Source organism: Sander vitreus, chromosome 19 (genome assembly GCF_031162955.1).
Source record: "Sander vitreus isolate 19-12246 chromosome 19, sanVit1, whole genome shotgun sequence".
In the NCBI taxonomy this organism is placed as follows: Eukaryota; Metazoa; Chordata; class Actinopteri; order Perciformes; family Percidae; genus Sander; species Sander vitreus.
The window spans coordinates 12264420-12280891 of record NC_135873.1 but is presented as its reverse complement, the minus strand read 5'-3'; the positions used below and the strand labels follow the sequence as shown (position 1 = coordinate 12280891).

The following is a 16472-nucleotide window of genomic DNA, read 5'->3' as shown; positions in this document are numbered from 1 at the left end:
CTACTGCCAAAGAAAGCACACAGGCTTGACAACAGAACAGTCTTGGAGTGAATTATTTCATTAGTGTCCTCCATGAACTTATCTCCATTGTTAGTGGTTGACATAGTTGCCAATTTGTAAAACATGTGAATTAATACACGGTCACATAAAATTTGAAATGCTGCTCTGTTATCCTGTTAGTTCTGGTTGTTAGAGATGTCTCGATTAACTTGACTCAGACAACATGTGGGTAAAAGTCTTGCTAAAGCTCAGTGTTGTTTCCTTTAATAATTGTGACCATGTTCCGTTCCAAATTTTGTTCTGAGTTTTACTACACCCTCAGCTCGTAAAGATGTTTTCAAATGCCTGCCCCCTCCTCCTCTCTGTCCGTCTCACGTGTCTCCCCTTCCTTACTCTTGTTTCCTGAGCCGGCCACTCCTCTGTCTCTTCCTCTTGCCTGGTTTTTCCCCCCAAATCTCCTACTATCCAACATGGATGTCTGTCCAAACAGTGGTGTCTTTAGTCTATGACAGCAGACAAATTGGAAAAAAGAGGAGGGATGATGAATAAGAAACATAGACTTTCCCTTTATTTCTTTTCCTCATGTCTGTCCACCACTAATTTTCCTGGATCAACAGGACAGTGTGTTCACATCAGCCAACAGTCAACAGCTCTGTTACAACCTGACTCTGCCAAACACAAACATGCTCTACAGGCCGAGCTATAAACAGAAACAGATGGTGTGTGTTTGAATTTGTCTAGAGGAGGGAGATAGTACCATCTCTACAATGCAATACACTTGTTGTGGGCCCATATTTCGTTTAAGGCTATATTTAAACGGTCATCACATAAAGTGTTTTAGGTTTTGATACACTTTCCAAAAGCTGGCTCAATAATTGAGGTTAAATGACAGGGTTATGATGTCACAGATCCACAAATAGACACACTGCAGCAGCCCATAAATGCCCACTGAATAAGATTTTATCCCAGGCCCAAATATAGAAATGTATCTAGAAAAGTGTTATTGAGAATGTGTTTATACTGACCTTTCTGCACTACACACATTCTCTCAGTAGCAATATTTCTGATAAAACTAATACTCGTTAGAATATCCTTTTTTTGCAGAGGCTACTATCTGTAACTAACTGTCCACAGACCACAATTTGAGAACCACTTACATAAAATAACAGCAAAAGAGTTATATTTTTCTACAAAAAAAAAAAGCCTGAGAAATTGCTCTGAATAAGAAGAAAAAAAGTAAATGAAAATGTGACTCTCTGTGTATTTAGATTTGATTTAAAGTTTTTGTCAAAAAAAGACAAATTCATTAAAAAAAAAACCTTCAGGGCAATAGGATAGAGAGTGAACAAAAACATGCAGGTGCATAAAACAAGCACACACGAGCAAAGGTATACAGTTACACCAGAGCAAAGTGGTGGAGCATGTTCCTGAAGTTATCTCAGGTTGCATACTGTCCCTGACTGAGAAAAACAACAACAACAACAACATCCTCCTTCTCCTACTCTTCATTGTAATAATTACAACAAATTAAAAGATTAGCTGCAGTGCATACTGTAATGTGACCTGTACAAATATGGCCTGAAACATCCCACAGTACTGTATGTACATTTCATTTGTTGGATGCTTTTCTTAGATGTCTGCTGTTACTGAAACTCTACCAAGGTCAGCAACAGCTGGGGAAGGACTCAGAGCACAAACATGGACAGAAGCAGCAACGTGACAAAATGAAACAGCAGCAATGTCAACAACAACCTGACACAACGAGTTATATATAAAGAAGGTTTAATTGTACATTATGGTAATAAGGGAGATGGTTCTCTCTGGACCTGGTTTATCACAAATGGAACCCTATACTTGAAAAAGAAATTTAATATAAGTAATTTTTCTAATAATTTGCTTACTACAGCAGCACTGTACTGTACAGTCCAATTCAGCTCAAAAGAGATTTTTACTTTATTTTGATGCATTTGAGAGCACTATAGTGAGAGAATGATCATATCAGACTGAATAGATTACTGGGTGAGTGTTTGTCACTTGCTATTGGAAGACAAAAATGGTGCAAATGAAGTCTGTATGGTAAAACAAAAGGAAGAAAACGGGTATGAGGTGGGGGTTAAATTAGATTAAAGAACAGAATGGCAATCTCCATTTATCAAAAGAGAATGAAGGCCTCACCATAAACCTAGATAGGCTACTATGCAATCAATCAGTATCAGCTGGTCATCAGCATGGCTTATGCAACTGATTATATAATCTTTAGGAAAAGCTTGCAAGGCCAAACAGAACTTGTTAGTTATTGCTAATCATTTTTAACAGAATATTTTCAGCCTATATAACTTACCTTCCATATTAAAACATATGAGGGCAACTGTCTTTCACCCCAATGGCATATCCATTAGCCCCTATTTATATTCTCAGTGAGAGGCAACAATTTTACAGACATAATAGTGTGTAAAAACAGACATAAGTGGGTTTATAGAATAGAATGGGTATTAAAATGATTGTTGGTTTGGAGGATGGGGTGTAGTAGCCTAGCTACTGTTTTTCTGTTTCTGGGGAAGAGAGAGAGAGAGAGAGAGAGAGAGAGAGAGAGAGAGAGAGAGAGAGAGAGAGAGAGAGAGAGAGAGAGAGAGAGAGTGTGAGTGAGTGAGAGAGTGAGTGAGTATCAGGTCGTCCCTTGGTAGGCGGAGAAACCAGGCCAACTACAAATACAGACCGAGCCTCCCTGTAACAAGATTAGAAAAGGCCACAGGATTAACGACTGGAAAGGGGGAGAAAACAAACCCGGACGGTATACGTTGCTTTTTAACAGGTAATGTGGAATCTATTTAATCGAGTTGAGCCACAGAACAAGCGCAATACTGTGTAACTCCGAATTGAACTGCTTTATAGATTCATCATCACTGGGAAGTAAAGTACAATTCTGTAAACAGCCTCGTGTATCAGCAGATGACGTAGCAATGGGCTTGATTTCATCATCTTCATAGAAGACAAATTACATGGGACGAACATTGTTGGGGCCCGTTGATGATTGGGTTAGGTCAGTTTCACCTGACTTAGCTAAACAAGTTGGGCAAATATTTCAGTTGAAGAGTTTTTGTCAAACGAATATTGAAACGTTAAGAAATAGAGCAAACCGGCAAACTGATCGACTTCCGGTAGAGTAAATGTATTACAACATTATCTTATGTCGGGAAAAAAACGTAAAGTTATACATAAGGATGTATTTTGCAACAACATCCTTTTTTTTCTTTTATTTTTTATTACAAGCCCATATGGAAGCATACACAACGAAGTGAACACAGTAGTGTATGCTAATATAATACATCCATGGTGTGCTCTTCTTTGCACTTCTTTGATAAATGCAACAATCCAGTTTTATTGTGAAGGTTACATTGTTGTTTCCGTTGATACCGCTGTTTGTAACGTTAGCCGAATGCACCGTAACATCACTCAATTGTTGAACACACACAACTCGTAACAAACTTTTTTCTTAAGCGTTGTCTGCCCATTTGAATTTTTGTATGATAGACAAATGCTCTAAATACAAAGTGCAATGTAAGTAGCTAGCTAGTTAACGTTAATTTCCAGCGGGTTTAGAAGCTGTTAACGTTAGCTAACATGCGAGTGTTAGCTAATTAACGTTATAATCACCCCCACATTAATTTCCGCTTTTGGATTCGGCTAGCTAACTTTAGTTAATGTTTTGCCTTAACTGTACTGTTTGTAATATACACTTTAAGTGACTTTGTTCTCTTTTCATCATTATTGTTTTATTTATTTGGTCACATAGTATCATGAAACAAGGCTGCCCTGAAGAAGAAACGTTAACAATCTATTATCTCTTTCTCTCCTTGTGTTTCCAACCCGTACCTCCAGATCTAACAGAAATCAGATTCTTTACCATGAATAAGGACACGGAGATCGACATGAAGGAAGTAGAGCTCAATGTGCTGGACCCTGAGAAGGAGCCCATGACAGGCGATGGCCAGACTGCAGGCGGAGAGAAAAATGGCAGCGTCAAGTTAAAGGTTCCGGAGGACGAGGTGACATTCACCGGTCTGTCCAAAGAGGAGCTGATGAAGGTTGCTGGCACTCCAGGGTAAGAGCCACTGGACAAAAGTCGCTATAACAACCTTTTAAAAAATAAAAAAAGGGTTAGGGTACATACAATCAGTGGTCATAACATCTTATTTTCCTATTTTCCATCTTCTGTGTTTTAGATGGGTGCGAACCCGTTGGGTGCTTCTTGTCCTGTTTTGGCTGGGCTGGGTAGGCATGCTGGCTGGAGCCATAGTGATCATAGTCCAGGCCCCTCGCTGCAAACCCATCCCTGAGATGAACTGGTGGAACGAAGGATCTCTGTACCAAATCTCTGACCTGGATGCTTTCTCTGATGGACTGGGAGGTAGAGTACTTTTAACCTTTTTTTTTTTTTTTAGTGAATATGTATTTTCAGAGTACATTTCAGAATCTTAATGTTGCATTTCTTGCTGCTGTTTGAATGTTCTTTTTTTGTACTCCCAAAATAAGGATTTGAGATTATCTTTACAAAGTGGTCTTGGTAACCCACGTATTCACAAGGGATACACCTTGTGACATGGTCTTGGGTTTCCTTTGTTCTGCGTGGCCTATTTCAGCTGGTCAGATACCACACTGCTGACAAAGCTGACAACGAGTGACTCAGAGTCTAAAGAACACAAAAAGCCTACGAGTCATGTCTTTCATATCTCTACTTCTCAGATTTACGGTCAATGTTAAGCAACCCCGTACATTTTTGGAGTGGTGTGCAAACGCATTTCAGACTTTATTTTAGATCTCAAAAGTGATTAAGTAATTTTCTTTCAGGCTTTTATTTTTTTCATCAAAATGTCGCTTAACATAGCCAACACAATTATAAGCCTTCATTTTCCTACTTGGATTTCAACTATGTATGTTTTAAGAGGCAGACAGGAAGGGCAGGTTGTACTGCTGTTCTTAAAGTGAATTACTAGGGAGCATTGGGGTTTTCAACAGGCCTTGGGCAGAATTCCAACAACCACACGTGACTTGGTGCTGTTTTCACATAAAGGACCTCCTTGTGCTCAGACTTCACATGGCCAGTAGAGGGAGGGGGGGGGCATTCAAATGCGCCTGCATTCAAAACCAAGCCACAAGAGTAGCATTTTTGACTTTGCTGTCCCTAAACCATCAAAATGTCTCTCTAGCCTTTTGCCCTCTCTTCCTACCCCTCTGACCCTGCTACCTTTTCACACATCAACTCCAAGTTGTCTTTTCCCCATGTGAAATTCACACTGATGTGACATTTCATTCTCCATTCCTGTCCCTCCTGTTTGTCTGCAGGTGTTGAGGCAAAGTTGGACGAAATCAACAAGTTAAAGGTGAAAGGCCTGGTTCTCGGCCCGCTTCACAACGTCCAGGCCAACCAACCGGACACCCTGTATCTTAAAGAGATCAACCCGACCCGGGGAAATGAGAAAGCCTTGGTTGCTGTGATGGAAAAAGCCCACAAGAAGGGTAGGTCATCATAAAACAAATAAGTTAGGGTCTAAAAGCTCACACCAGCATTTGTATGAACCCCCAATGTTGGGCTCATACTCAGTTAATATTAAGAGAGTAGTATCTAACGTTTAATGTTGTTCACTAACTGTTTTTGTTTACTTTTCCTCTTAGGCATGTCTGTGGTGCTTGACCTGACTCCAAACTACCTGGGAGCCGCTCCCTGGTTCAGCACTGAGGATGTTGGTGATGTGTTGGAGAAAGTCAAGGTAGGACACACAAACACTCTTCTGTAATCCTTTTTTTTTTTATTTACTAAGTTGTTATTTCCTTGCTGAAAAGAATCCATGTCATTGAACGGTTCTTGCTTGTGTTGTTTCTAAAGTGCTCTTGTTCTCTTTCAGGTTGCAGCTGAGTACTGGCTGAATTTGGATGTCGATGGCATCAAGCTATCTGCCCTCACTGTAGCCACCAACTCTGTTGATTGGTCAATGCTGCTGGCTGCCGTCCATGGCAACCACACCAATAAAAAGTAACTACGGCTGCCATTTTCTGACTCTTTGGTTCTGCATAAGTAGACAATCTGTGCAGGAACACACAAGTGTTTGTTTAATTTGCAAGACTTCTGAATGAATTTAGCTATTCCCTGTGGATAGGGAAAGGAATTTGGAGACTATGCTGGTATGATGAACAATTCATTTGAATATTACCAGGAGCTCAGTTTGGCAAAAAAAAAAAAAATCAGACTTTTTTTTTAGGAAAGTAATTTTCGGAGCATGATTAATTGTCAATGTTTCCTGAGGGAAGGTGGAGATGAAAAGCATTCCAGTGAGGCAGGGGACTGTGGGTGGGGTCCATAGATCAACAAGAGAGGCCTCCAGGCCAGTTGTTCTTTACACCCTCTCATGGTGACGCGACACCTTGTGGACGGTTTGAGGAATTACACAATCAAATAAATAAAATAAAAAAAGAAATCTATTTCAACATGCAAGGGGTTATTTCAAGTTGCTGAATTAACCAATCAGAATTGTATACTATTCTTTAACCAACTTGCACCGTAACTTAACATTTTTAACTTTCAACTAAGTGAAACCAGTGTCAGCAGTGTCATCTTACCACATTCTCTCTCTGTCTCAGGTTGCTGATGGGTGTGGTTGAAGACATTTCGGCTGCAGAGGTATCTCAGCTCGCCAATACCACAGGTGTAGATCTGGTACTGTCTGACCTGCTCAGCAGCAAGAGTGGAGGTAAGGCTGGAGTGTCCCGTTTGTCTCACCATACTTGCATGTGTATCAAGTGTTTCTCTTTTTGGGCTGGTTTCTATACTTATTCTGAACACAATATCATAATATTTTGGACAGAATGCATCCATTAATTTTCATTTCTACTTCATCTCTCCTTATTCTGTGTATTTAATCTTCACTTTCTCAGTGTTTTTAAATCAGAAGCTAACAATTTCACTGAGCGGAGTGTCCATTTATTGTGTGAAAACCAAGTAGTTGGTGCAAAAAAAAAATGGTGCACTGCATGAGATTATTTAATCTAATTATGTACAGGTGTGGAGCGCATCCAGGCCATGGACACCCTTCACTCTCAGCAGAGAAGTGTGGCCTGGGGTCTCGGTGCCGCCCAAAAGAGCCAGCTGTCGAAGCTAGCAATGACTCCGGGCCTGATCCGCCTTTACCAGCTCCTGCTGTTCACCATGCCTGGAACCCCAGTCTTTACCTACGGAGATGAGATCGGCCTTCAGGCAGTCGTAAGCTTAAAAAAAAACCGGAGAAGCTGTTCAAATGTTTCAATGAGCTTACCGCAGTTCGAGTGTAACTTTTCTTTTTTTCTTTCCATTTTTATTTCCTTATCAGGGTTCAGAATCTCCTAAGATGGTTTGGGACATAGAGAAGGAACCTGCTGAAGGAGCTGCTAATGAGACGGCCGAGGTAAGAGTGTTTTCACAGTGAGTCTTTGAGAATAGTAGTGAGGACTTGGTCAAAAATATTTACCATTTTCTTCAATTCTCACGTTTTCCAGGCTGAGCGGAAGGAGCGCGTTGCTGTAAAGAAGTGGTTCAAATCCCTCAGCGACCTGCGAGTGAAAGAGCGCTCTCTCCTCTACGGCGACTACTACCCTCTCTTCTCCTCCGCCTCCTCGCTCTCTTTCCTCCGTCTGTGGGACCAGAGCGATAGATACATAACGGCCGTCAACTGGGGAGTAGCACCTGAGACGCTCGCACTCAAACTGGCACATACAGGCAAGTTTTCAACAGAAAGATCTAGTTAAGGCAGTGTTTCTCAAATGGGGCTACGCATACCCCTAAGGGTCCTTTTGGAGTACAGCAGGGGGTACATGAGATGTCTTTCAAATGTTAATTTCAAAAGTCTTGCGTGATTCCTAAACTAACTATACGCTGTATAGTAGGGCTGCACGATATTTAGTTTCATCGTCTACATCGCGATGTGCGCATGCGCGATAGTCCCATCGCAGGACGTTGCGATGTTGACGTTACAACTTCTTTGCTGCTTGATACAAAAAGTAAACTTTCACCGTTCTCCTTTTCCATGATTGTTACCGACCGACCCTTCCCCTTTTTAAGACAGGTGGTCATGTGACGTAACGTTAGTCCAACGGGGGGGATTCCTAGGGGCGCTTTTATGCTAGCCTCAAAGTAGCTATTTTTAAAACGCTAAGAAGGCTCGACACAACATGAAACTTTGCTCGAAGTATCACCAGGAGCAAAAAATGGCTATTTTGAGGCTAGCATAAAAGTGCCCCTATTACTCCCATTCAAAAGGCCATTTGACCGAAAAAACAAAAATGCGGTACATCTTAAAAGTGGCCCTTCCATCCTAAATATGCTTTTAAACGAAAGTTTGACTCGGGCACATTCACAAAAAGACCCTAGGTTGCATTTTGGCGAGCGTTACGCTTTAGCAGTAGTTGGTTGTTTTTAACACCACGATCCTTGTTCCTGCAGAAGGAGTCGAGTTGCCAGAGAAAGCCACGGTGAGGCTGTCGACTGACACAGAGCTGCTGGAGGTTGACTCCACCGTCAGCCTGGACCAAATCACCCTAGGACCCGGACAAGGCGTCCTGCTGCAGTTCCCCTACACAGGCTAAAGATGGAGCCAAACTATAGGAACCTACAGATCAGAAATGTTTTTTAAAAAGAAATTAAAGTCAGTCCTAATCCTTTAGGAATAGTATGGCACATTCAAAAGATACAGGAACTTCCTTTTTAAATAGGACTTTCTATCAGATTATTTAGGCAGAACATAAATTAATTGGGTCAGGAAATCTGCCATACAAATACAGAATGTTGGCCAGTACAAACTTGGTTCAATTCAGTTTTTTTTTTAGTTTTTTTTTTTAATAACGTTTATAACACTCTTTTTTTTGTCATTGTTTTGTGCTAGGAAAAGATGCAGCCACCTCAGACATGCACTCAGCAATTGGGCATTTTGTTCTTTTGTGAAATTTTATTGTTGACCATTGTCCAAATATGTGAAAGACATTCCATTTTTGTTCTTTGGGCATTTCTTTAGCAGTCCTTTTGTTGTGGTGTGTGTTTTTTTTTATTTTTTTTAGAACTCTTAGAAATTGTTTTAGTGACAGTTTTACTTTCTTTCATGATCCTGTTTGTGCTCACTGAAAGGTATTCCTCACAGAAAAAAACAAATTTAAGTTTGAACATGTATGGTGACTCGATTTGAAGTCCTTTTCAGAGTGCTAGTAAACAAAATGGTTGGGAATGGCATGAAGTCTGTTAAATGAACAGAATTGGAAATGAATAAACAACATTCTGTACCGACTCCTGTGTGCTCATGTATTTTGTAATGTTTTGACAACATTTTTATAATCTTATCTGTGCTTAAGCGTGTTCTTTATGCCAAAGACAATATCAGATGAGACATTCACTATTTTCAGGACGTACAGGTGTGGAAGTGTGTCACAGATGTTAACAGAGGAAGCAGCACGTCTCCTATATTTGATAAACATCCTCAGATGGCTTATATCGGCTCATTATACTTGACTCTAAAATGTACGCTGTGCACATACCTCCGCGTGGCTAAATGGGTCATACACTGACTGTTTTAAAGTAACTACCGTTATAACACCCCCAACATTATGTCACATATGCTAAGCAACACTTTAACCCAAGGTAACTTGCAATATACCGTTCTCATCGCAGTGCGTCTCATAGTGGTCTCCGAGACCATTCTCCTAAATTTAGTGATTTTTTTTTTTTAGATGAATCAGCATTTACAAAAACAAGTAGATGAGTGAGAAGTTTGCTTGAAGTTGCTTGCTTTTTATATATGAATAATTCATCTTGTGAATAAAAGGACTGAATGCACTGGGACACATTTTGAGAGAAATTTCATTTGTGTGATTGAAAACTTGCCATTTTTTCTCTCAACGTTCTTGCTTGAATTATCACTCTGGCATGCTTTAGATGTTGGGTTCATATACAGTAGACTGAAACATTACTTACGGGAAGAATAACTTTACATACTGTCTTAGTTGTTTTCCATCCACACAATTGAAATGTTCTGTTCTAAGTATTGATGTGTTTAGTTAGAGTGGCACAGAAGGAGAGCAAAAGAGGGACCAAGAAAAACACTACCTGTAAACCATCAAGGTTTTATCTTTATCAACAAACACAGTCTGTCTTTACGTTGGCTGGCAGTCTTTACTTGACCTGATTTGATCTTTTTACTTAATAAAAATGCTAGATGACGATATATAACTATTCCTTTTAACCCTGTATGAACTATAGCCCAGCCTGATGTCGCTCCAGTAATTGGCTTAACATCACACGACAATTGTACTTTTTTTTTCAGACGTGGAAAGTACATTTATTTAAGTACTGTATTCAAGGTGCAAAATTAACTTTTTTGTCCACCGTTTTACCAGCCACTCATTAGCTGACAATGGGGTTTTGTTTTCTGGGTGGTGAGTGAAGCAAATCTACCAGCCACTGCAGCATTACAGCATATTTTACCTGCATTTGGCTGGTGGATGGTGCTAATTGTGTGCCATGATTGTATTTAAGTACAAATTTGAGCTACTTGTAATTTACTTGAGTTTTTCAATTCTATGCTTCTTATTACTTCTACAGTTCTCCACTTCAATTCTGATAGAACAACACAGATGTGCTTTATCTGGCAGCTGCAGTTACTAGTTCCTTTGTAAATTATGATTTTAATACAAAACATATAAGCTTTTGGGAAAAGGTATTTAAAGTAAAATTAGCTCCACCTCAACCAGCTACAACATTATAATGTTGCTCACACATTAAGGCATCAGTAATATAATATATAAATATGCATATATGATAATATACCTCTCTAGAAGGGGCCATTCTGCACAATAAGCACTTTAAATTGTGATTTTGTATTTATGTATAAATCTATTCTATTCTGTTCTTTTGGTTGTGATTAGTAGTGGTAGTGGTTAGTAAATGTACTAAGATAGCTTGTTGCAAATTTTGGTTTATAATCTTTAAAGGTGTTTTGTAATCCCATTTGAGATGTGCAAAATGTTTGACTCCACACAAAATATACAAATCAACAAATTAACTACACTGGCAATCTAACTTAAAAAGTGTATTCATGAAACGCTGACATCTTATGCTGTATCCTTTCAGTTTAAAAATTTTTTCATTTCTGTCCAGTTTCATTATCCTCTTATGCATAATGTAATCTCATAAAACCTGGTAATTTCTTATTCAAAAACATTGATTTAAAACCATCCTTTTGATGAAGAATGTCAAACAGTCCCTTTAACAGCTGAAAGTCTAGTTCATTCTCAGCAGAGTTTCAGGGTCTTGGTACAATACAGGGCCGCCGTGGTGCTGTGGTATCACAGGGGAGGTTTGAAGTCGATGATACCGGGAATCACAGCCTGTCTCGGCACCTCTCTGTGCACCCCACGCCGCTGTGAAACCCAACCACCGCCTCACCCACCATCATGCACACTCATGACTGACTCTCAGTCTGAGTCTGACACACACACACCTTTTACATCATGGTGACATGAAGCTACATGACCTTTTATTAGCTTTCATAGAGCACCGCAGAGACACAAATGATGTTTGACACTGAAATACAGCAGTGTTATCCACTCTTACCTGTCACCTTATAATGGAAAGCCCTGTGAGTGAAAACACGATATTGTACATTCAAAAAGCAATCACAAAGCGAGTCATTCCACTAATGTTACCATTTAATATACCACTACTGTAGGTCTTTATATATATATATATATATATATATATATGTGAATGCTTGTTTCCAAAGCTTATTTTGGTAAGCTTCATATCAGTGTTGTGACCAAGTCATCTTTGCTAAAGTCCCAAGTAAGTCTCAAGTCATTTGGTCCAAGTCTCAAGCAAGTCTCGAGTTTTTTTTGTGAGAGCAAGTCAAGTTAAAGCGTAACTCTCGCCAAAATGCAACCTAGGGTCTTTTTGTGAATGCACCCGAGTCAAACTTTCATTTAAAAGCATATTTAGGACGGAAGCGTCACTTTTAAGATTTACCGTATTCTCGTTTTTCGGTCAAATGGCCTTTTGAATGGAGTCCTAGGGGCACTTTTATGCTAGCCTCAAAATAGCTTTTTTTAAAACTCTAAGAAGGCTTGACACAACATGAAACTTTGCTCGAAGTATCGCCAGGGGCTCTACACATAAACACAAGCATGTGTAGAGCAAACATTGTTCGTGTACACAGTTTACTAAAAAGAAAGGTTTTGAGCAACTCACGTTAGCAGTTGTTGTTTACGCTATCCGCCATTTTCCCAGTCAAAAATAGGCGATCTCCGAATGCGAATGAACGGACTCCATAGGAGGAAATGTCATTCTTATATGAGGCTCCTTTTTCAACTACAAGGTCAATATTGTGTTTCACTAACGACAAAACAACAAATTATCCGTGCATTTATATGGAACTAAGCTTTAGGAGCTTTCCATCTTTACTCTCCTCCCTACAGTGAGTTGCTCAAAAATGGGAACTTACAGTAAAAAAAAGTATAAAGCACTCTTACCTGTAGTATCCGGTCTTTATAGAGATAAAAGACAAGGTATTAGTAGCCCATCTAATAACATAATTGGCTATTGTATAACTAGTACAAATAGTATGACTTTAATCTGTATTATAATTATTGATATTCAGTGAAATGAATGTAATCAAAGCAAAAACAAATTATTACTTATTTATTTCATATTCCCTCCCCATCACTTTGAAAACGGTGAAATACTGACAGCCAGACTACAACATCAAACATTGTAACATTCAACTTGGTGCATCTATATTTTATTTTATTACATGTTGCCTTAGCAAGGAGTTTGACCGACAGTATGTGATTGTCATCCAATCATGGCAATCACATACCATTGTCCAGTCATGATTCACAGTTTGCGCTGCTGCCGCAACATAGCATACTTGATGGACAGAAACGGGACAACATTGAATTATATTATTTTATATTGTACCAGGGGCGCCGTATAGAGCTCAACAGTCCCACCCCTCCTCTGAGAGACCTTGGGTTCCGGAAGTAAATTTCCCATTCATTTCTCCCATTGACGTCTGGGAAAATCCGTATATAAAGAGTTTTAGACCATGCCTTAGGCTAACCAGGTGGGACGTGAGTCATAAGCATACAACGTATCATTTCGAATAAAAAAACGAACAGAAAATCCCCAAAAAGTCAAAGGTACAAGACTGTGTACACATCGTCATCTCAGAGCGAAGGAACTACTCATCCCATAAACCACCGCGCACCACTGAACAAAGGAAGCTAACATTAGTTTAGCTAACAGCTAATTCGGCTAACCGCTAGCTGAGACAGCATGTAATAACTTTAAAAGACCCTCAAAATAAAACCTGAAAATAAATGTTAACATATATAACGGCTGTTACGTCAGCTGTAGACGGCTTTACCCAGTGTTAAGTTTGAGTTAATGTTATTTTACACTGAATCAAGCTGTCAGCTAGCGGTTAGCCGAATTAGCTGTTAGCTAAACTAACGTTTCAGAACTTCTTCCTGGCAGAGGCTAACGTCAGAAGCGTGGGAACAGATTGTGATTTGTGTAGTGTCGTAAATCCTCGTGATGGATCGTGCAAGCAGCAGAGATCAGTAATGACACCCCCCCCCTCCTCACCAGCATGAGTTCCACCAAAGAATTTCTAATATGGGAAGAAGTTCCACTCTCTCGTTACTTCCCGCTTCTGAACTGGTTGCAGTTCCACCAGAGTTCGATATAGGGGGCGCTCACAGGCCAGTGCAGAATGAATGGGACTCTATGGAGCTATACCCCTCAAAATCCACTTTTCTCAGGATATCATTTTTTGTCTAGTAATTTGAATGTTGTATTCGAAAGGGGAGGCTAAGAAAATACACACTGCTGGGTGTTAGATTTTTTGAAAGTGGCTTTTTTGTTCTAAAAAGCCTTTTAAAATGTCAATGACGTCATACACATATACGGCCAGAGATACTGCTTTACGAGCTCTGAGTCGCTTCCTTTGTTCTCTCGAAGCATCGACAACACAGCTGACAGGTTAGCCTCTCTCTGTTAATACACGTGCTAGAAAGAGGTTTGCTAATGTTTTGAAGACCACGCCGAAATATTCACTCTGACATTCTGGCTCTGCTTCTGATGCCGTCAAGCGGGATCGCCGATCGTAATCAGTCCTTCACTGACCAATCAGCATCCATTAGCAGAATGCTAGCGTGTTATGGGCAACAACGACTCAACCTGTAACAAATCGAAAGGACACAAGTACTCGTTCATTCAACTTTTGACCTATAATCCATGTTGAACTTGCAAAAACTACAATCAAAGCTGAGATTTCTCAACGACAATCAGGCGAAAGAGACAAATTTAGCCGTCTAGCTCCATAAGGTCCCATTCATTTAGCACTGGACCGTGATCACCCCCAGTGGAACTCTGGTGGAACTGTAACCAAATTCGGTACAATGGGGGTGAATAGGGAGTGGAATGGCTTTCCGTAGACGGGCTTTGGTTCCACCAATCAGAGTCATCACTGTGGGATTGTGGGATTGTTCAGGATTGTGGGTAATGAAGTACTTATCCAAGACATCGCGAATAAAAGACATTTATCTCTAAACAAGGTTAGTGCCCCATGAGTTTTGGCGTCTATATGAGCATATACAATCGCTTAGTCATGTACGCAAGCTGGTTTTAAGTCTACCATCGACGGTTATGATTTTATGGCTTATACTGCAAATGTCAATATAGAAATTGCATTGTATTTTTACTTCCGGAACCCGCTGTGGGCGGGACTGTTGAGCTCTATAGGGGGGAAAAGTTAGGACAATTCCAAGGGCCCATGACTGACAGGGACACATACACATTCAGTATATATATTTCAAATATAATAATAAAATTAATGATCTCTTTGTTTTTACTTGTTTTTGGCAGTAAAAGTTAAATATCCCCAGTGACCAAAAAGTAAACATCCATATTGACCGACCACCCCCCTGTATCTGTACGAAATGGTTTGGTCCTGCCGTAGCGCACTCAGACTCAGTGATGTTGTTTAGTTGCAGTCAGTAGATGCGCCAGAATTGCAGTGACCACAATGTTGCCAAGTAACGTTAAATCAAAATCTGGTTTTCAAAAAAGGAAAGAGAGAAAAGAGAGAGAGGAAAGACAAAGGAAAAGGTGTCAAACTGTAACCCAGTTTTTCACCAAGAAAGGTGGGTAGCCTATAGTCTGTGAGTGGTATTAACCTGTTGGCTTAATGTCCATAGTGAAATAAGCTAGCTAGATACAGACTAGTGATAGCCTACATTTAATCACCATTTGATCAGTGCAGGGAAACGTTTAGCAAGATATTCATATTAAATCATTGTCCCTGCCCCTTTTAGCAGACTTAACAACAGATGAGTCAGCAGCACCCCAGTCTCCCCTTAACTGTGCCCCTACCTGTCCCAGTGAAGAAGGTGAGCAACATTGTGTTCAATGACCTGCCAGTTAGCATCATTGCAGGGAGTCTGTGGGGATTTCTCTGTCTCTCTTTCTCTTTTTACCATTACAAAAAAGAAAATGAAATATTTATTAATGACAGAAATTCAAACACATTAATAACAATTCTTGTCTCACATAATGATCATTATGAAATAAAATAAAACAACAACCTACTGTCTGTACTGGATGCTGGACAGTTGGAAACATTGAGTAGCTTACCTGAGCCTGCATGTAAGATACAGACAATATTAACTGTATTGAACTACAAGAAGCAAGACAGTTGCAAGCCTTAATTAGAGTTATGTAAAGCTTTTGATGGGACAGTTAGGTCCTAGAGATGTGGTGACAACAGCTGCACAGAGGGGGCCCAATTCGATTTTTTGTCATGGGGCCCAAAATTCCTGGCGGCACCCCTGTGTTGTACAGCCAACATTTAAACTTATGAATGCACGAATTACAAATGTCATCCGAGTCACCATGCGTGAAGTCAAGTCCAAGTTGAGTCTCAAGTCATTTATTTTTTGTCAAGTCGCAAGTCATCAAAACGGTAACTTGAGTCGACCTAAGTCCAAGTCACCAAGTCACAAGTCCATATCTCTGCTTCATTTTGAGGTTCGGTGACTTGCTCAAGGGTATTTCATGATCCTCTCTTCTGACTTCCATCAATGATTATTGTCAGTGCATCAGAATGTAGTCACTCCTGTTCAGATTGAACATTGGTTGGATGAATGATGTCATGTGTCAAAATGAGCTGCTGGGCGCATATTAACCCCCCACTTCTGCAGCAAAGACAATACTACACTGGAAAACACCAGAACCACCTTCAGTACAGCATTGGCTAAAGGACTTGTCGAGTATCCTCCACTTTCAAATAATCAGAAATGCTCTGAAGGACAAACTTGAGGATTTTAGAAACATTTTGTGTATTTTCTGTTCTGAGGTTTATATCAATTCAAATGATAATTTAATAAAATAATTTAAAAATGTT

General features: G+C 39.9%; 1 protein-coding gene across 2 annotated transcripts; it reads left to right on the top strand.

Annotated features, from left to right (window-relative positions):
• The first annotated feature begins 2648 nt into the window (after positions 1 to 2648).
• On the top strand, positions 2649 to 8727 carry slc3a2a (solute carrier family 3 member 2a). Of its 2 annotated transcripts, none has more exons than XM_078276224.1 (11): positions 2649 to 2812; positions 3880 to 4102; positions 4224 to 4408; positions 5344 to 5517; positions 5674 to 5768; positions 5904 to 6031; positions 6637 to 6746; positions 7056 to 7255; positions 7362 to 7436; positions 7528 to 7747; positions 8471 to 8727. In XM_078276224.1, exons 2-11 carry the CDS (start codon positions 3906 to 3908, stop codon positions 8611 to 8613), a joined length of 1527 nt encoding a protein of 508 aa, XP_078132350.1. In that variant the 5' UTR covers positions 2649 to 2812; positions 3880 to 3905; the 3' UTR covers positions 8614 to 8727. The 2 variants fall into 2 exon arrangements, with proteins under 2 accessions (XP_078132350.1, XP_078132349.1); XM_078276223.1 differs by lacking the exon at positions 2649 to 2812 and adding an exon at positions 3466 to 3558.
• Positions 8728 to 16472: the final 7745 nt, after the last annotated feature.

Excerpts from the sequence above, each read along its gene's own strand:
- slc3a2a (XM_078276223.1), top strand. The coding sequence starts at position 3,525 with ATGATAGACAAATGCTCTAAATACAAAGTGCAAT. Across the intron at positions 7,256-7,361 it reads AGATCGGCCTTCAGGCAGTC|GGTTCAGAATCTCCTAAGAT; the intron begins GTAAGCTTAAAA and ends TTTCCTTATCAG. Across the intron at positions 7,748-8,470 it reads ACTCAAACTGGCACATACAG|AAGGAGTCGAGTTGCCAGAG; the intron begins GCAAGTTTTCAA and ends TTGTTCCTGCAG.